Source organism: Lemur catta, chromosome 4 (genome assembly GCF_020740605.2).
Source record: "Lemur catta isolate mLemCat1 chromosome 4, mLemCat1.pri, whole genome shotgun sequence".
NCBI classification, from domain to species: domain Eukaryota; kingdom Metazoa; phylum Chordata; class Mammalia; order Primates; family Lemuridae; genus Lemur; species Lemur catta.
Genome location: NC_059131.1, coordinates 851,739 through 872,285, shown reverse-complemented (window position 1 = coordinate 872,285; position 20,547 = coordinate 851,739). Strand labels below are relative to the sequence as shown.

Below are 20,547 nucleotides of genomic sequence, written 5' to 3'. Positions count from 1 at the left end.
CTGAAAGTAGGCCTGGCACAGTGGCTCACGCCTGTAATCCTAGCACTTTGGGAGTCTGAGGCAGGAGGATCACTTGGGGCCAGGAGTTCAAGGGAAGCTTGGGCAATGTAGTGAGACCCTGTCTCTACAAAGAATAGAAAAATTAGCCAGGCATGGTGATGTGCACTTGTAGCTCTAGCTCCTTGGGAGACTGAGGCAGGAGGATCACTTGAGCCCAAGAGTTTGAGGCTGCAGTGAGCTATGATTGCACTACTGCACTCCAGCCTGGGCAACAGAGCAAGACACTGTCTCTGAAAAAGAGAAAGAGAGAGAGAGGAAGGAAGGAAGGAAGGAGAGAAAGAGAGAGAGAGGGAGGGAGGGAGGGAGGAAGGAAATGCTAATATTTGACAAAATATGTTCTACCCATTCCATCTTATTATCCATCTAGATAAATTTTGATCAGTTTTGTCTCCGTCATCTGTGTCCCTAAGAGTATAGCTTTATTTCCTCCCATTTTTAAGGAGAAGTTTCTTACCAGCTTGTGTCCGCCTAGTCTTCTAGTCTTTGTAGCTGCTGCAAGGACAGTGCGTCAGTGTGAGGTTCCCCTGACCCTCATCGTTCATGTCTTCATCACACCTACCCCACCTCCTAACTGAGAAAGGAAGAAAATTTTAAATATTTTATTTCTTGCTCTCTCTTATTCCCAAAGTTGACTTTTAGGCAGATAGCTTATTTGGTGCTAAATAATTAAAACACATTTTGTATTTCCTCAGGAGTCAAATAGTGATTTTAGTGAAAGTTTCTGATTTCTTGATACATGTAAGAAACGGATGCCCCGGCTGTAGCATGAAGCATGTCGTGTCAGAGCCGCAGCAAAGCGAGCTGTTGTCTGTCCTCTCCTTCACTTCCAGGCCCATGTGCTTCGTAAAGCAGCTGGAGATTCCTCAGTACGGCTACAGAAACAATGTCCCCACAACCACGCCACGCTCCAACCTGGCCAAGGAGCTCGAGAAATATTCCAAGACCTCGTTTGAATACAGCAGCTACGACAACCATACTTATGGCAAGCGAGCCATAGCTCCCAAGGTGCAAACCAGGGATATGTCCCCCAAAGGATATGACGATGGTAGGAGGTGCACACTCTTATACATGAGAGACACGTTGCCATTGCTGATGTTGTTGTTGTGTATATCGATGTCCTGCAAGTCAGTCGAGCACTGTGGTGGTTAAGGGGTACCCAGAGAAAGGACGCTCACAGCACGGCCCGGGAGCTGACAGCCCCCAGTCACACAGTGTAGGTGGACAGAACGCTGTGGGGAGGAGGGGAGGCTATCCCCTAGTGCACTCTGGCTGCACGTGGAGTGCAGGGGGGAGCCACAGCTCCTGTGTTTCATGGTGTCATAAGCCAATGGCCTTGTCTTAATCAACTCCTCTTAAGTGGACGGCCTGGCGGCCGCCACACAACAAAACCATAACACAACCTCCGAGCCGGGTGGTGCCGAGAGGCTCCGCACTTACTTCCCCAGTGCTCCCCGCTGCAGATTCCCACGAAAGCCACGGGGGAGGTCACGCCCAGGCTGTGCCCAGAGCCACTGAGTCAGAGTCCCAGGGCCTCCCCCGGGCAAGGGCAGCGCAGGCCGGCAGACATCCACAGACCTCGTGTCTGTTCCCTCATGGGGCGGCAGGAGTGGGGAGGAAGGGGCAGGTTGGGTGCCACCGCCTGCTGTGACCGGACTGTGTCACCCACCGCCTTTATGCCACATGGTATCTACCAGCCAGGCAGAACTGAGGGGACAGAAACGCGGCATGCTTCAGGGGAAGAGGGCCGTGTGTTTTTCATTAATGCTCATTTGAACTGTGCTAATGGCGTGAACTAGTTACCCATTCACCATGGAGCTAATGTGGTAAGTAGTTTGTCATTAGAGGAGACTGTGTTTCTTGCAATTTTACTTATCTAACCATGTATCTGCTTTAAATTCCAGGATATATAGACATAGTTGCCAAATTTGACCAGGTGGGACAAAGTCTGATCAGGGTGGCTAGTCTGATGATTTACAAGTGTTGTCATGGTCGTCTCCGGCACATAGAAGGAGATAGGTTTTTAAAGATTTTTGAGCTCCTCTTTGAAAAAGATATTTAATTAACATCACATTCCACACACACAATATCTGAGTTAAAGGCTTGGGAAGTTTAGAAACCTTCCCTTACGGTGCAGTAGGAGGTGCCGCACATATTTCTGAGCTGTGAGCTGTGCTATTTCTTGCCTTAGCAATAATTTGTTTGTAAAGTGAGTGCAATTTAACATTTCTCTGATATATCATATATTGACTATCCTTGTGTATCAATTCTTAATATTCAGAAACATAGACATAAGTGGAAAAAAAGGAGTGGCTGTAGGGTATAACAAAAATAATTATTTTAGTCTTTTTTATCTTGTAATAATTACTTGCAAATTTTAGATTTTGTTGTAATTTCATTCATTCAATTTCAAATGAAGGATCAAAAGAAGTTAAGATCACATAATGGCAGATTCTGTTTATATTTCCAATTCTTTGATGTTTTGCAATGATTTAATTAATTGTTTCATCAGGTATTTATTTTTATACTTTTTTTTCTTTTTGTTTTTTTTTTTGCTGTTGAACAACAGCACTTATTGTGGCCGTATTGTCACGGTTGGACTCTCCAGCCTTAGGACGAAAGGGGACTCCTGGGTTAAGCCGTGACAGGCATGGTGGGTTCCCACGGTCGCAGTGCCGTGAGTGGACCCGAGGTCATCTGCGTGGGTCTGTTCTCAGCATTCGCGCTCACCAGCCACGTGAGCCGGGGCCACGTACCTTCCCCTGGCACCGGTTTCCTCCAGTAGAGCCTTGCGGACCCCAGGGGCTGCCACGCAGGTCAGCTGGGGTGACATGGTGCCTGTGGACCGGAGCGCACTGTGCCACCTGTAGGCAGTGCACAGACACGTGTTGGTTATTGGTATCAAAAACGCCCAGGCACAGTCCCCATTGTTGGAAACCAGGGCTGAGCCCAGCCTTTCAGGTGACTGCTGGAGAGCAAGAGCCTGCTGAGCGTGCAGGGAAAGCTTAGTGTCAGAGCTTCAGGAAACCAGGAAAACGGAAATGCGGCCTTTTACCACCGTTCACTGAGAAAACAGATTGACTCTATTCCGCTAGATTCACCTGACAGATTTTAAAAATGGCCTGTAAAGGGCCCACTAGGATAAGACTGGCTGGGTCTGGATGGCGGTGGGAGTGGTCTGAGGGGCCCTCCTGTACCTGGGCACCAGGTGCAGGTACTGAGGATGGCGGACTGTGGTCTGCGGTCACCTCCAAAGTGTCCTGGCCAAGACCCACTCCAGGTGCAGGGAGAGTTGAATCCTTGCTCCTAAAAGGCCAGGAGTAGCCTACTATAGAGGAGAGGAGTGTCATTCTCAGGGAACGGGCACAGCCGTGGGCTCAGAATGGACAGGAAGTAACATCCTTCTCCCCAGGCTTGTGGTATCATTCCTTGAACCACACCAACTGTGATCAGAAACACCTGCACCTTCCAGAGACAGCAGGCCAGGTGCTGGCCGCCACCCTCGGTCCCTGTCCATCTGCCTGCCTGTCTCTCTTCCTTTCTGCCACCAATCTATTCTTTCCCTTGGGATAATAAGTTTCAAGGAAAAGATTACAAATAAATACAAGACCGTGAAGCCCCTTCTGATGTGCAGAAGCAAGGAGTCCCTTCTGCCCACAGGAATTGGCGGGAACTTTACCAAAGAGGCAAATTTTAAACTAGATAATGAAGTGTTTGAGTGGAAAATGTGGAGGCAGGAAGCCCGTGGGCTTGTGAGGACAGCCAGGGGCTGGAGGCTGAACGGGATGGCTGTGGGGCCACGGGGGGAGGTGGGCAGAGAGGCCCTCGCCCACCTGCATCTGGGCCCTGCCCTTTCCGGAAGCTCCAAGCCGCTGCTGCTCCTGCCTGCTTTGTATGCAGAGCTAATAGCAGCTTTTACACTTTTAAATAGGTGGAGAAAAAAACAAAAGAAGGAGAATATTTTGTGACATGTAAAACTGTGAAATCAGGCATGTGTGAAGTGCTGCTGGCCCTGGCCCAGCTCCCGCAGGACAGGGCAGAGCTGAGTGGTGAGACACACAGCACCCTGTCCCCTAAGCCTGAGGTAGTGACTCTGTGGCCAAGACCAGTCTGTGTCCGCTTGGCCCCAGGCACTGTGTCCCAGCCTTGGTGCTGTTCACCCCTTATGTTCCCAGCCCTGATGGGCCTCCTGCCATCTGCTGCTGCCTATTCCCGACTTGCAAATTTCTCTGGTGCTTAAAGCTCTGGACCTTTCTCTTTTGCACCCCAGAAGGCCCTGGGGTGCACCACTGTCCAGCCTCCCTGACAGAGCACCTCCTTCAGGAGCTCTGCCTCGAAGGGGCCACACCCAGCACCTGCAGCTGGCCCCATCGGGCCCTTGGGAGCTGCAGCCATAGCCGGCCTTCCCTCTGCACTGCAGGCACCTGGCGGCAAGAGGCCTGGGCTCCAGGTGGGCCAGACGCAGGGCAGGGATGCTCTCTTGGGGACTCCCTGATCTGACCTGCTGAGGTAAAGTTCAAATCCTCTGGCCTCGCAGAGACGTCGCACAGGATACTCTCACCAGAAAGCTCCTTTTTCCCGTTTAAGCTTCCGCATCCGTAGTCCCGTTTGCTCATGCTGACGCAGGTTACGGCGTGGCCCTGCGAGGAATTAGGCCTGCAGGTCACCAGGTCCCAGCCCCGGGAGACACGGACATCTTTTGATTACATCCTTTGTTTTCAGTTTTCATGGAAATTAATGATTTTAAGAACATATTTATCTATTCCCTACAGGAAAATGTGAATACATAAGGAAATGGGCATTTCTAGGAGAATAAGACATGCACAATTAATAAGAATTTCACAAGCAAAGCAGGCGAACAAATAGTTCCTAGGTGGAAGTTTTATTCTTTTTGGTTTAGTTGGGTTTTTTAAATTTTAATTTACATATACAGCCATATTTAATAACTAGAAATCCTGTCTACTTCTCCTTCTTGCAGTAGAGGAGCTGGAATACCTGACGGTGTTTCTCAGGGCGGGCCGGGATCCCGCCGGCTGCCCTGCCGTCAGCCGTGACTGCAGCACTAGAGCAAAAGCCACTGTGTTAAATGTTTCTCCTGACACACAGTGACACTCTGGGCCCTGGAAGATCGTTAACAAATTCTTGTCTGCTGTTGATTGAAAACAAGTTTGTTTGCCAAAAGACAAAGAAAGTGCATTTTGTGGCTTTGAAACTGCTCTTGTCTGATAGGTGCGGGTGGAGGATGGGGCAGTGGGACTGGCATCCACGGCCGCAGCGCCTGGTGCCAGCACAGTGGCCCAGCAATGAGTGTGGCCCCAGGGACACTGGCATTGCTGCTTTGTTGACTTTTCACAAATAGGAGATAATTATTATGACTAAAGATTTTCTTTTCCTGAATCATTTAAAGTATAGATACTCTTATTTTCATTCTGATTAAAACAAAAATGACAGCTTACATTTAGTAAGAGGATACTTAAGAGAGTAGATGCCGCCCTAGTAGCTCATCTGAATGCCGAGAGGTGACAGGCCATCAGGAGATTATTGACAGCCCAGTCACCAACCGAACTGTCCTATCCACTTACCTCATTCAGACATAGCTTCTTACGGTTTAAGTGTTTGGGGAAGTAGATGCATCATTGTGTCTATGTTTTAGAACTTCAAAATAATTTAAAGTGATTAGAGTAAGGTAAGAGAAAGAAATGCAAAGATTCGTTTGAGTTAAGGATTCCTTTAAGTAAAGTGTGGTCACAGAGAGGTAGCGTTTTTGAGCAGATGAAATGCTGGCCCAGCCTGGGTGACCTGCGTCCTGGACGGCAGGGACGCTTGCCTCTGCGCACCTTCCTCTGGGCCACAGGCAGGCTCAGCCTCCACGTCCGTGCAGTGCGTGTGTAGCAGCGTCTCACAGGAGGGGGGTACCGTGCAGTCACGGCAGGAAACCCCATGAGCGCAGCGCGCAGGGCAGTGACTGCAGGGGCAGCACACGGCGGGGGCACCCGACCTCCCCAGCAGGGGCGGGGGCTCGCGCTGGGTCCCTGGCTGCCCGGCTCTGACCGCCCCGTGTTGGCCGCAGTTTGTTGCATAGGCTCATGTTGCTCCTTTTCCTTGTTTTTTAGAAATTGAAATGTATCCATTTCAAAACAAACCTGTTATATTTTATTTATGTGGGCTGCTTCTGTTCTGAACCGGTGGCTGGCCTTCACCAGTGAGAAAGGAGGGCCCCTCATAAGTGTTGTTTCATTTCTCCTACAATTTTTGTACTCCTGGTTTTCTCTAACAAAATTGTAAATGATGTAAAATTAATACCTTTAGTCCAAATCCAGAGTATCACAAACTGTGAACTAGCAGTCACTCCGCGTGGCTGTGGTGCCTGCTGGAGGGTCCGGCCCTGGCCCCCGGGGAGCCCCTCTCAGTGGCCTGGCCTGGTCTGTGCCCAGCCTCGGCCACTGCCCACCCTGCACTGTGCTGCCACTTAGATAAGGGGCCTCCTCAGGGGCACAGGCTGAGGGACACTGTGACAGCTGTGCCCCTCCAGGTGTGGGACTATTCTGTGTGGCCTTGCTGGTTCAGGTCAGCGTTGTAGAAGTAATGTCATCTACCAGTCGCTGCTGCACTTCACGGGTTCTGCGTGTGGGGATTTGAGCCTCTCGCCCACACAAGGGAAGCTGGGACAAAACGGTCACTTGCTTGTGTGGCTTGTTCTGTAGCTTTGGGCAGGAGAACACTTGGCCAGCCCCTGTCCTGGCCTGTGGCCGTCACTGCTTTCCAAGTGTCACCAACAACGTTCTTCTTCCTCAGTGTCCTGAGAACACAGGCTTCAGTCCAAAATCGACATTATCAATGATGACTATGTAATTGTTTCTCCTTTGTATCTAAATCCAGAGTTTTGGGATAGTTTCTTAGTGTGGCTCATAGTGACCCTGTTAGCTATATGAGAAGGTTCTTTGAGTTTTGTTTTCTTCTTCCTATTTGGGAGGAAGTCGCTGAGGATGTCAGGATCCAGTACGGAGCTGCTCATGATGGTGTCGAAGGCACCCGGGGGACAGTGGCCACCTGCAGCCCCCACCCCTTGCAGCTTCCATCAAGATCCCCAGGCTAGGGCTTTGCTAGTTAGGACCAGTGGCCCGAAGCGCAAGGTTCATCTTCAGCCCATCACCAAGCTCTCCGGGGCTGGCCTCGTGCCATCCGCAGGGAGTAGGCTGAGCTTACTTTGGAACAAAGGCATTTAATCAAAGGAGGGGCTTAGGCCCCTGGGAGAGAGCTGTTTGTGGGGTCTTTCAGACCATCCAGGTTCACTGCTAAGTGAGCCGGCACCTCGCTGGGTTAGGGCGAAGCATCTGGCCCCACATGGTGAGCATCCCATGACAGTAGCTGGCGGTGATGATGTATTAGTAGAAATAGGTGCATCTTAGTAAATCACAGATTCAAACATGTTCTCATATGTGCACTAAAGGAGATTTTTAAGCAGCTCTTGACAGATAATCCCGCCTCTACGTTTGGCTGTTAGTGAGGATGGTTGTTCAGGAAGGATCACTGAGCTACCGGAGTCCTCTAGGCAGAGCTCCTGGGTGCAGGACAATAGAGAGGCTATTAGTGTAAAACGGGGGTGTCACCACATGTGGCATGTGCCGGTGTGTCTTCGTGCCACTGTGCCACCACACTGAGGTGTCCTGATGCTTATCCTGGGCTCATCTGTGTCCACAGGTGTGAGCAACTCTCTCCTTTAGCTCTAGGCCTGTGTTAGAATTCCAAGAATTACAGAGTAAGGATATTTGAGTCACACTGTCCATCTGCATGCCCAGCCAGAATCCCCATGGCCCAGCAGGTGGCCCCCAGGGCCTCTTGAATCCGGGTCACCTGCACACGGCCCCAGCTGGGGACCAACTGGCTGCCACAGCCCCCCAGGCTGCAGGGGGCCCGTCCCCTGCCAGATGAGCGCTCCACGGCCGCCGCCATCCATCCGCGAAGGCGCTGGCCGGCAATCGTGGGGCGGGGCCTGGACCCGCTGCTGCCCAGGCACCTGCCCGCAGCTGGTGGCCACAGTCCCGGGCAGGCGCCTGCTTTCTGAGGGCCCAGGTCACTGGCGCTGCTTCAAGAGTGGGGTGGATCCTGCCCCAGGGTCAGCCCGGTTCTCTGCTCCTTCAAACATATACAGTGCTTAAAAATTAAAAAGTATATTTTAAAAAACGGGAGTGGGGAGGGAAGAAAAAGAAGCCAGAGGTTGGCTTTCTTCCTGCTGCAGCGCGGCCGCGGCGGTGCCCACGCGCTGAGCCCGTCCCTGTCTCCCCAGCGAAGCGGTACTGCAAGGACGCCAGCCCCAGCGGCAGCACCACCAGCAGCTACGCACCCAGCAGCAGCAGCAACCTGAGCTGCGGCGGCGGCAGCAGCGCCAGCAGCACCTGCAGCAAGAGCAGCTTCGACTACACGCACGACGTGGAGGCGGCCCACATGGCGGCCACGGCCATCCTCAACCTGTCCACGCGCTGCCGCGAGATGCCGCAGAACCTGTCCACCAAGCCGCAGGACCTGTGCGCCGCGCGGGTATGCGGGCCCTGGCGGGGCTGGGGCTGGGGCTGCGGGGCGCTGTGCGCGGCAGGTGCCCGGGTCACCGTGAAAGCAGCCTGCGCGGCACCTTGTCCAAGGGGGGCTCCCGGCTCAGTCGGGATTCATGCGCACACGGACCCTGCTCCGCGGGGCCGCAGATCGTATCTTGAATCTAAAGGACACTTCATGAGAACACGGAGCTGAGGAGCAATATGCCTTAAAATCCAAACACAGAAAGGTCTGCTGACACCACTGTCAGGTAGAACTGGGGACTGTCCCCAGGAAGGACGGTCTGTTAGCACCATAGTCAAGTAAAACACAGGACTGTCCCTGAGCCCCACTCCAGGGGACTGCCCTCTGCTTTCGTACTTGCAGGAAGTGCAGGCAGCCCACATCTGACACAGCAGCACCCATTAGTTCAAAAACTCCATAGATCCCACAGTGGTATGCAGCGTTTATGGAGATTTTCTGGTTTTTCTTTTTTTTTTTTTTATTCAGGATATTCTGGGGGTGCAGACATTGTGGTTACATGAAATGCATTTGCCTCACTCAAGCCAGGGCCACAAGCCTGTCCTTCCCCCATACAGTGCACCCCGTCTCCATTAGCTGTGGGTTTACCCACCCTCCACCCCTTCCCCCTACCCCCCTCCTGACTGGCACCCAGTGAGCATTACTACCACGTGAGCACCTTGGTGTGGATCAGTTAGTGCCATTTTGATGGCGAGTACGTGTGGTGCATGTTTTCCCATCCTTGTGATACCGCACTTCCCAGGATGGGCTCAATGTCTATCCGGGATAATGTAAGCGGTGCTAGATCCGGAGAGAGCTGCCTCCCCAGGGCCACTAGGCAGCCAGAGAGAACCAGGGGTGCCGGGGAGCGACCCCGTTGTGTTCTCAGAGGAGTCATGAGCAGCCTGCCCACCTCCTCTCCAGATAGACACAGGCCCTCTCCTCACCCAGCGCTGCTCTGCCCTGCACCTGAGCTCACCACACTGACAGCAGTTGTTATAAACAATTGTAATTTGTAAGAATGGAGCAAGGTCAGTAATCTTATATTTTGCAAATGCTTTCTCGTCTACTGATATTTTTATTCCTAGATATTGGAGAAGTATCAGGGCATGCAGTTTTCGTGGCGATCGGGCTGCAGAAATGTGAGGCTAGTACGGAGGAGATTCTGTGGCAAGAAACAAGACAGAGCCTCTTCCAGTTTTTTTTTCACTTTCTTAAAATTATAGTAAGACTGAGAGAATCAGTCCAACATTATGAATCCTAAATTAGTATCAAAGCTTCAAATCGCGACTACACTTTGACAAAGAGAGTTCAGGCAGAATAATGCCGTGCTATTTATCAAGGTAGCAGCTGCAAGGATGGGGTCTCATTGCAAGCGTCTTACATGCATGTATGCACACATACATACACAAGCATATATGCACACATACATACACACACAGTTTTTATCTCTTAGGTATTTGACCTGGAAAGAAATTGAAGTTAATCACTTTTTTAAATTTTCTTTTGGCCAGGCTCATTTCTAAGAGCACAGATGTAACAGGAAAAAAAGGCGAGAGAGAGAGAGAGAGAGACAGAGACAGAGACAGAGACGGGGGCGGGGGGATAGATAGTAGAGAAAAATGGATGGATGGATGGATCCTCCAACAAATTTTGCAGCTAAACCTGGGACAGCAGAGAAGTCCCAGCGTTCCATGTCAGGCACCCCAGGGGCTCGGGTAAATGACACAGCAGTAAGGAGTCCTAGGACTGAAGTCTATGCCGGCTGAAGGCAGGACTGCGGTCTGCGAGGACGGACTGGCAGAGCTCCCAGACGATCAGGCCAAGCCAAGTCACCATGTCTTTCTGCCGACAGAACCCTGACATGGAGGTGGATGAGAACGGGACCCTGGACCTCAGCATGAACAAGCAGAGGCCAAGGGACACCTGCTGCCCCATCCTGACGCCCCTGGAGCCCATGTCCCCCCAGCAGCAGGCAGTGATGGACAGCAGGTGTTTCCAGCTGGGCGAGGGGGATTGCTGGGACCTGCCTGTTGACTACACCAAGATGAAGCCCCGGAGGATAGACGAGGACGAGTCCAAAGAGATAACGGTAGGTCCTTCCATTGAACCTGTCCCGTGTTGACTGCGAGGCTCTAAAATTGGGCCCCGGGTGAATGAAAATACCTTTTACATACAGCCTAAGAGAAAATAGATTTTCTCTTTAAATATGACCTTTAGCTGACTAAGACTTAGAAAACATTTTTTTTGACTGAGAAGAGATTTGTGACAACATTAATTTGCATGAGACAAACTATACTCTTTTAAATGATAAATTTCATTTTCTAACAAGTATGTTTTGTCACAAATGATTTCTCTAAGAACGTGTGTAAGTGGCACACCAGTCCATTTTCTCTCGGTGACCTGTTGATGCAATACAGGATTTGCTTTGCAGGTAGAGAATTATAATATATATTATATACATATTATATATACTTCAGTGGTTAACTGGGTGCTATTAATTAACTAGCTCTTTGAAGCTAAGGACAGTGTCTCTTCTCTAAGAAACCTAAAGTGTTTAGAAGACTTTACTTAGCCTTGAATAAATTATTTTAATGCAATCACCTAAATCTTTATTTACAACAATATTACTAAAACACCTATGCCAAGACCATATTTTTGATGTAGTTACAATTTACATATTCAAGTTATTAAAATAGATATAATAGTCCTGAGGCTTTGAAAAGAAATGGAAAAAACATTCTTTATTCAACTGACTTTTTCTTTAGTGTTCAGTTCTGAAAATTATGAGATCTTCTTTATTCCCTGCAAAATAAAAAACGTTTAAGTACAAAAGGGAGCCCACCATGAAAGCAGTAGCATCCTGCAGAAACAAGGAAGTGGAAGACAGAAACAAGAGCTCCCGTAGACACGGGCAGAGGGCACCTGCTCACAAGCCCGTTGTCTCCACCCTCCAAATGGATTTCAGTACCAGTCACTGTGAAATAGAAGCAAATCTGAGCGGCAAGCTAAATTTCCAAGTATTTTTTTCTTTACTGCAGTGTTATATCATGACTACCAAATAAGGCAGAGAAGTTCAATCTTGGAATTTATTTTAATTACAATTAAGCCCTTGTAAGACGACAGAGTGTTTTCATATCATAGACTGTCGGGGACATCAAACCTCGCTGTCCTGCAGGGACCGAGGAACATGCTTGCTCAGCGTTGCCATCTGCAGGAACCTCAGGGTCACTGCACTTGGACACACTTTCCCAAAAAGGAAAATGCTGCACAAGAAAAACGGGAAGTTACAACACTCATCTGAGTCGGTCTTCCATTGCCTGGAGTCTTAAAAGCAAAAGCACATACCTGTAAAATACTTACCTTGATTGGTAAAAATGCAATCCTAAACTATTTTTAGGTACTGTATTGAATGTTTGCAGGTCGGTGTGGGGTCTTGCTGTGACAGCCAGACACAGGTGTTTACTGAGTGTGGGATGAGAAGACCAAAGTAGAAGTGGGCTCTCTGGCGGCCAGACCCTTTGTGTGTCCCTGTTGTGAGTGTGGCCAGTGAATATTGAACAAGGGCCCGAACCGCTGGCAAGTGACCATAATTTGAGAAGTTTAGAGCAGGTGATGGAAGTTCAGTTTGCATTTTCAGAAGGGCTTTATCAGGTCAAAGATACACAACGATTTTAACTGGGTAGTAGGAAGAGGTGGGGAAGGTAGAGGTGGCCACCCCAGAGCCACGAGCCACCTTGTCTCGTCTGTGCTGAGTTTCCACCTGTGGCGCTGAAGCTCTGCTTTGCCTGCAGCCGGAAGAGCTGGACCCGTTCCAGGAGGCTCTCGAAGAAAGAAGGTACCCAGGGGAGGTGACCATCCCAAGTCCAAAACCCAAGTACCCGCAGTGCAAGGAGAGCAAAAAGGATTTGATAACGTAAGCATAGTGTGAGGTGAAATTGTGACTTTTCTTAATTTTCCCATTCTTTGGCTTACTTTTAAAAGCCGGATCTGTATATGCCTTGCCGTGGGAGCATGCGACCCTCGCAGCACAATGTCTTAGGCTGCCGGTCCCGCAGAGTGGGAGCTGACTGTGCACTTGCTTGTCCTCGACGATGCTCTGTCGTACGGAGGCGTCATTTCCATTTAACCCTGTGCATTTGCAGCTTTTCTCCAGGGTGCTTAAATCCCCTTGCAGACATTGCAGCTAAACTGGAAACAATGAAACTTTTTTAAAAGTTTTTTTAAAACATACTTACTATTCTGGCTGTTCTTGTTTTTGTCTGGTGGCAGATGTCCAACTCCGGGGTGTGATGGGAGTGGTCATGTGACTGGTAATTACGCCTCACACAGAAGGTGTGACTTCATTTTTTTCATGGTGGATTCTGTCTTTTCAATTTATTGTTTTCAGCTTACCTCAACAATGCTGTCAAAGTAAAAATGTTGAATTCTGTGTCAACCCTTTAAGTGCTATATGTTGACCTTCAAAAGCATGCCAATTTATGTGTTGTATAATGTCTTTTATTTTCAAGTAAACTACCTAAATTTGCAAAATTATTCTTAAATATTTACACCAAAGAGCATAAACAATTTATCTTATTTTTAAATAATTGCATATTAACAGAAATATCTTCTTAAATTTATATTTGAACATATTCAGAGTTAAATGTACAAAAAATTCAATATACAGCACTTGCCCATTGCTTTTCTGCATTAAACTTTTTAATTTCAGTTTTTATGTTGTGTTTGTTCGGGAGCTCAGCCGCTTAGAGGTCACTCACCCGACTTCCTGGCCTGTCTTACAGTCTGTCGGGCTGCCCGCTGGCTGACAAAAGCATCCGGAGCATGCTGGCCACCAGCTCCCAAGAACTCAAGTAAGCTTTAATGGAAATCGTTCTCTTTTAAAAACTTCTTCTCTCAGTAGTTCACAAAGAGTGATGTGTCATTTGAAAAGAAAAATGTCTGTAACAAAAATGACCTGCGCTCATCAGTGCCCGGGTGCAGCACCCACAGCCGGGTTCTCGGGATTTTAGCCACTTCTCTAAACAACCCAGCCTGCCTCCCGCCCTTGCATTTACCCTAGGTCTTCCATCTCATACCCTTTCTATCTCGAGTTTCCTAGAGCATGGGTGTTTTCAGAAGTGCATGCATACGAAAGGGAAGTTTTACAGTTACTCACACTTGTAGAAAATGGTTGTAACTTAAAGAATCAGAATTGATATTTTTGAAGCCAGAAATTAATGTTATTTAGAACATAGATACTTAAATAGCACTCATGATAAAAATCTACCACAATTGTAGCTAATCTGCTAAATGCACTGTGGTCTTAGTTATCAACACTCTTTAGGACAATGACTGCTCGCAGTTCAGGAATCCATGTAGTCCTGGTCCTCAGCTGCACACAGAGACACACACATCATTCTCAACTTTACCCCCCTCTCCTCTATGCCTGTAATTTTTAAGAGTAAATTTGGGAAAATGGCAATACCACCTACATTTATACCACCAGACTGAGGTTTTCCTTCTTTCTATGTAGATGTCTATGTTCAGGTCCTAGTTAGGTTTTGAAAGAAGTCGGTAAAGTTACGGAAAGTGTAAGGAAGCCTTCAGGCTCCAGTGAGGCAGACACTCAGGCAGACGCGAGGGACGGGGCGAGAGCTGAAGGACTTCCGCAGCACGGGGAGAGCCAAGGGTCCCCACAGTAGCTGTTTCTAGTGATCTGACAGAGCTGTCGTTATGTCAGTTGCTTGGTTTGCATTCTGTGTGGAAAAGGCTTTAGTGTCCATGCAGAGAAGATGATGTTTCCAACCCACATTTGATTCTTGCCCAGCCACCCTGCCCCGACGACACACCAGGCCGTCAGCGAGCGCAGGTTCTGTTTCACCCCGTGTCATTTCTTGCAGGATCCCTGTCCAAGGCCCTAGAGCCATAGATCACCTGCTCATGTTCAGTGACTTCCTGAACTAGCTCTTGCGCCACGAGACTCTTGGAATTCTCTTCGTGGAATGTAACACCTGGAGGGCTTCCTCTTCCTTAACAGCTCTAAAGTCTGTGGCGTCATCCGCAGCAGTGCCTGACGGGCACAGTAGCTCTAGAGTCACGAGACCGACAGCAGTAGCAACAGCAACTCAACCCGCTCTGTCCAGGGATCTCTTTTATGGCTTGAAACCACATTTCCCTCCTGGTCAAAATGTGACGAATGCACTTGGAACTTGGCCAACACATCAGAGTATGGCGACATCCCTTTGACTTTCTTGATGAGGGCACTTTGCAGAAGGCCGGCTCATCTCCAGCTCCAGCAGGCCAGCTGTGAGCAGGAAAGCACCTTTGCACGGCTGGCATCTAGTCCCGCTTCTGACCGGGCAGAGTCCCAGACCCCTCCGAGACTGTCCTCTCCTGAGGGGCTCAGCTTTCCTTTCTTGCATCCCTTAAAATTGGGCTTGAAAGTTTGTGTTGGTCTGAAATTCCGAGCAGACTTGCTGTCTCCAGTTCCAGCACGTTCTTCTTACCTCCCTCCACTGCGAGGCGGTGCGGTGGTCTCAGCCTTGGCGTTGCCAGCCAAGGCGCTGGCTCTCCGTCTTCTAGGGCGGGGGAGGGCTGCTCAGCCACCGCCCACCCTTTCCCGCCTGTCCTGGAGGGGGCCTGTGTCTTCCCGAAGGTGGATGGTCTTGTCCTAATTTGGGGCTGATCTAAAAGCCACACCCATTTCTAGACTTGTCTTTGCGAAATGTAAGTCCTGTCTTGATTGAGCCTCTCTGGGGAATCCAAGCTTGACTTGTTTTCTGAAAGGGTCATTTCTATTGATGTATCTTCAGAACTACAGATTTCAGTTAAACGTCTAATGTTTCAATGACCCATTTTTACTTGATACTATGTCTTTCCAGACTGAGGGAACCATAGATGGTGACGTTTTCCTCACCCCTTAGCCGGCGGTGCCCTCCACCCTGCACTTAGTCCATGCGGTCAGCGAGCTCTGTCGGCCGCTCTCCCCGCCGGCAGCGGGCGTGGACCAGCCCCTTTGGCGGTCACTTTCTTTGGGATGATTCCCGCATGTGCCTTCTCAGTGTGACGTTCCCTGTGCGCGTGTTTCAGGGCCTGGGTCACGTGCTCCGCAGCAGCAGCTTCCCTGGCTGAGCACTCGGTGCCTGCTGTCCACTGCTCAGCGCCATGCTCTCTGCTCTGCATACAGACGCATGTAGAACGTGGGCCCCAGTGACCGCAAACAGTTCTTCTCTACTATGCATCAGCTAGCAGACAGAATTTTCTGGAAATCTTGTCAGTTCCAACACTGAACTTTGATAGTTGGCCATTCACAGGACATTCTTGATCATGGACAAGACATATTCTGCCAGATAAACTCTGGGTCTTGGGTCCTCAAAGCTCTTAGACTTCTGACATAACACTTTGCTCAGTCCTTATGTGGAGTAACAAACGTGGGATATTCTTGAAGAGAAATCAGTAATTTCATGTTTAATTATGTACAGCATGTAAACTGAAGATGTATTAAAACTTAATGTGTACGTGGATTTTGCGCAAACATTGGAACTATTGCTGTTTCTGTCCTCTGTTCCATCTGACGTAGAAAACACAGCTGAGTGGCTCGCAGGCGAGGCAGGAACCCGAGGGGTAAAAGGGCCCTTGGTGGAGGCAGAGGGCGGGGTGGGGGCAGCTCAGAGCCCCTGGGCCTCGCAGACCCTTTTGCGCAGATGCTGTGAGGCAGAGTCCCAGTTACACAGCATACCCCCGCCTCCGGGACCCCCCTGCAGGCCCAGGGCCACCATAGGGATTACCTGGCTGTGACATTCGTTGAGACCATAGACCAAAAACCAAAAGAGAATAGAAGTGTGGAAATTAAAGTGGCTTTTTGGTAAGAAATCCTGCTAACATGAGCTCTGATTCTAAAGAGAAGTTTCTTCTCTTAAAATTTCATTTGCTAAGTTTCCCTGAAAGCAGCAACGTGGAGGAACTTGCAAATCATATCACATCAGCCTGTTTTTTTCTTTTTAAGGAACCATGTTCTCCCCACCAGGAATTCTTTTCCTGCTTCCAGATGCGTGTTCCCTGGCAGGCACGAGGACGATGTAGGTGTCTCAGCCATTTCAGGAACCAATTTAAGCCAAATCAAAACTGATTTCAATCAGAGGCAATTAGCTCTTAAAATGGGCCCACAAATTGGCTTTCACTTATACTTTGGTTGGCCAAATTTAGATGCCTCCTTATTATTCATATCTTTACCTTGTAATACCACAAGTCCCGTCATTAGTGTGACCCCATTCAGGAGGAGGAATATTAGACCACTGTGATTTAATCACCATGGGGGGCCCTGCTTTTTGGTTCTCCACTTTTTAGAATGTTCTAATGGATTCTGTAATCTCTGTGTGCATAACCTAGGTATTTTTAGCTTAGGCTACAGAAATTTAGCCACATGTAACATAAACCTTTTTTAACCAGGTTACATTTATTTTAAAATAAACCATAAATCAAAGAATTAAAAATTTTAACTTAGGCCAAGATATTACTGTTTGCTAAAGGCCAGTTAATTTGGGGATGTCCTGGGTCTCACTTTTCAGCTGTGAATATAAGGGTACAGGACGGGGGTGTGCTGGGGCTGACGGCCCCACTGTTGGGGTGCGGGGCCCCTCCACTGACGGCCCATCAGACCCTGAGAAATAATCTTCACTTCTGTAAGCTTTCACTTTCAGTTTCCAATAGTAAATCCGCAGAAGTTTGCAGATTACAAGCGCCTGGACTGGGGTCTGGTTTCTTTAGTAGATAGCGCATTTGCTCATCGGGAGGGTGACTTGGCCTCGGTGTAAACTCAGCTCCCCCAGGACAGAAAGTCCCGTGAGACTCAGCCGCGGTGGGAGGGAGCTCACCCGGGGCCTTTTGCTTCATGGTTACTCTCAGGGACTCCTCATTTCAGTAGCAAAGGCGGTTTCATTCGGCAGCTGACCCAGCACACCCCAGAGCGCCTGGGCACACCAGCGTCTCTGGGCGAGAGGGGGATCCTGGGGTGCAGGGGGGCCGGTCCCTCCCCCACACAGACCGGGGGCCCTGGCAAGCTCTGCCAGGCCACTCAGTCCTCCCCAAGTCCGTGGCGGCACCTGCTTGTCCAGAAACACGCTGCCTGTAGGGTGCTTGGCGGGGGACCCAGAGCACATGCAGACCTCCACCCTCGTGAGAAAGACGGGAAGGCACACATAGACCCGTTTTACATGTGTGGGAACTGAGGCCGCTCACGGAGAGGCATGGACCATAGCGGCAGTGAGGAGGCTGGAGCTGAGCTTCTGCTCACATCCCACTTGCTCTTCGAATTCACGCCTCCTCGGGTGCCTTGTTTTGTCATCAAGAATCAAGGGTTTGGGTGCAACTAAGTTTAGCTGTGGCTGTGACCACACATGCGCATACATGCGGTTGTTTTCTTCCCAGGGCTGGCCTCGTGCGGTTTTCTTGTAACCCACACAGGGAGTTAAACTGGAGTCAGGCCAGGGTGGGTGAATCCCGCATTACGTCACGTTGGGGTGGAAACCTGCTCACAGGCATTTCTCACAACCAGCCAGGTGCACTTTGACCTTGCGCCAGCAGAGACTCAGTTCTACCCCTTTATGGCAACATCCGTAAAAGGTTTACAAAGTTTGCACTACAGCATTTTGTTTAAATACCCTACCAAATACAGCTTGTTCCAGATATGTTTTTATTTTGTCATAATGAGTAGAAACAATTTTAAAATAAGCTCAATATGGGAAATACAGTTAAGCATAATATATCAGTAGTAAAACTTCTAAAATAGGAATGTTCAGGGCGACTCCAGTTACACACACACACACACACACACAATGGACCTACAACCAGCAATAACCAAAGTTGGCCCCCCAGGCCTCGATTCATTGCCTCCTTGTTGAGGGAGGGGACCAGGAAAGCCCTTGCCTTCCCTCTGTCCCAGGGCGCTGTCATTGACGCAATGCCCAGCAGTGGCCTCCCGGGTGGGGAGGGAAGCAGAGGCTGGGCCATGTCCCCGGATGTCTGTTCTCGGAGCAGAATCCCGCTCGGGGTCTGTCTGAGCTGTACACCAGAGCATGAAGTGAGTTCCAGGTGTCCACGTTTGGGTTTGGCGCTCTATCTTAATTACCTTAAACTAACTATATTCACACACAAACCAACCAAAACCAAACTAAACAACAACAAAACTTCATTGTTTAATTAACTCTATAAAGGGATCTGTGCTTTATAAAACATTTATAAAGTTCTCTAGCAATATTTGAAATTCAATTTAGGTTTGTTTGTTTGTTTACGACTCACCATCATCAGTGTTTTGATTCAGGTTGTATTAAAATTCACAATAGAAATCAGACTCAGGAAATTAAAGAAAGGCAAGAGGTGGCAGCACTTAAGTTTAAATGGTCAAGATACATGATTTTTCATGCAGAGATTCTTTGTGCAAAATGAAATAACATCAACTTTCTGGTGAGAGGGGTGTGTTGTGAATTTCCTCTGGGCCTCAGTTTCCTTATCTGTGACGAGGTAGTACTGACAGCGGCTCATGGTAGACAGGCAATAAATACTGTTGTTACCAGTGGCAAAGTAGCTCGCCTTGTGAAAACATTGGCCAGAACTCAAAGGAGAGAAATATAAATGTTGAACTGATATTTACCAAATGACTTTGCATCCTTTGCGTCTTATGTCACAGAAATGAGAACAATAATTCACTCAGAAACATTTTGAGCTTTGGAATACTTTACATCAAGGCCTTTAATTGAAAAAAGGAAAAGGAAAAGACACTGGGAGAGTCACGCTTTGAGGGTGCACGGCGTGGAACAGCCCCCTGACCCCTTCCTACCCTATGCACGGCAGGGTGCGCCGGGGGCGGGGTGCGCCGGGGGCGGGGTGCGCCAGGCGTGTGTCGACACACAGGCTCGTGGTTGCTTTTGTTGTACTTGTCAGCGCTCCGCTCCGTGTGCGTGCTTGTTCAAACATGCGTCAGAAACTGCCCTGGCCGCCTGGGATTGTCTCCATCTCTGCGTCTTCTGGCAAAGATGGACGATTTGGGAACCTGAAGCTCCCGACCCCCCAGACAAAGCACAAACCAGGACAGGACATTCTCAGGGGGATCGAAAACTGAGCGATGTTTCATTCGTTCATTGTTTCCAAAATATCTAATCAATACACAGAGATAAGACACAAATTCTGCCTCCCAGGACCCCTGGTCAGTTGTTTAAAGCAGACCAAAAACAAATATGTGTGAGTGTGTCCACGCAGGCATAGGGGACCTGGATCCTCGTGTGCGGCTTTTTGACGAAATCCAAATTTTACAGAACAAATCTTCTTAATAAAGGGATTTGTTCTGTGAAGTCCGGATTTAGTGGAGGCCACACTTGGGGATCTGGAGGGCCACATGTGGCCCTGAGGCTGAGGTCCAGCCACGAGGAGACACACACAGCCTTACTGAGAGCCAGGGCAGGGGAGGTGTCTGAGAACCAGGGAGTGTGCGCAGGTCTGGGAGGACGCTGGAGCCAGCCTAGCAGCGGGTGGAGAGGAGAACGCAGCTCAGGAACGAGGGCACAGACACGGGGCAGAGAGCTCTGCTAACCACAGAGGCCTCGCTCAGCTGGGGGCACCGCAGCCAGCAGGACAGCAGGGACCCGATGCTGACGTGCTCCTGAGGATGCTGGACAGTGTCCCAAGGCTCAGTGGGACCGAGGGGGCTGTAAGCAGTGGCCTGGGATGGTCAGGGCCCAGAGAGTGGACCACAGGGAGGAGGGGCTGGGGAGGGTCCCTCCTGGGGTTTATCTTCCCGAGGGGAGCGGGCCCTGCAGAGGGCAGGGACAGGGACAGACCTAGGGCACACTAGGCCAGAGAGCAGAGCACCCGATTAGGGGTCAGTCACAGCAGGGAGGGGCTCACAGAGGCCCCGCGGCTTGGCCTGGGCCAGGTGGCTGTGGGAGGCGGTTTCCAAACTGGAAT

The 20,547-nt window shown here is 49.6% G+C and overlaps 1 protein-coding gene across 3 annotated transcripts in view; it reads left to right on the top strand.

Moving 5' to 3' along the window:
* MYT1L (myelin transcription factor 1 like) overlaps nt 1–20,547 on the top strand; it is a 140,150-nt gene that overhangs the window by 65,290 nt on the left and 54,313 nt on the right. For all 3 annotated transcript variants that reach the window (XM_045548966.1, XM_045548965.1, XM_045548964.1), the window contains exons 9-13: nt 891–1,105; nt 8,345–8,595; nt 10,463–10,699; nt 12,402–12,523; nt 13,392–13,460. In XM_045548966.1, the coding sequence (XP_045404922.1) occupies nt 891–1,105; nt 8,345–8,595; nt 10,463–10,699; nt 12,402–12,523; nt 13,392–13,460 (894 nt within the window). The remainder of the gene's footprint in view (nt 1–890; nt 1,106–8,344; nt 8,596–10,462; nt 10,700–12,401; nt 12,524–13,391; nt 13,461–20,547) is intronic.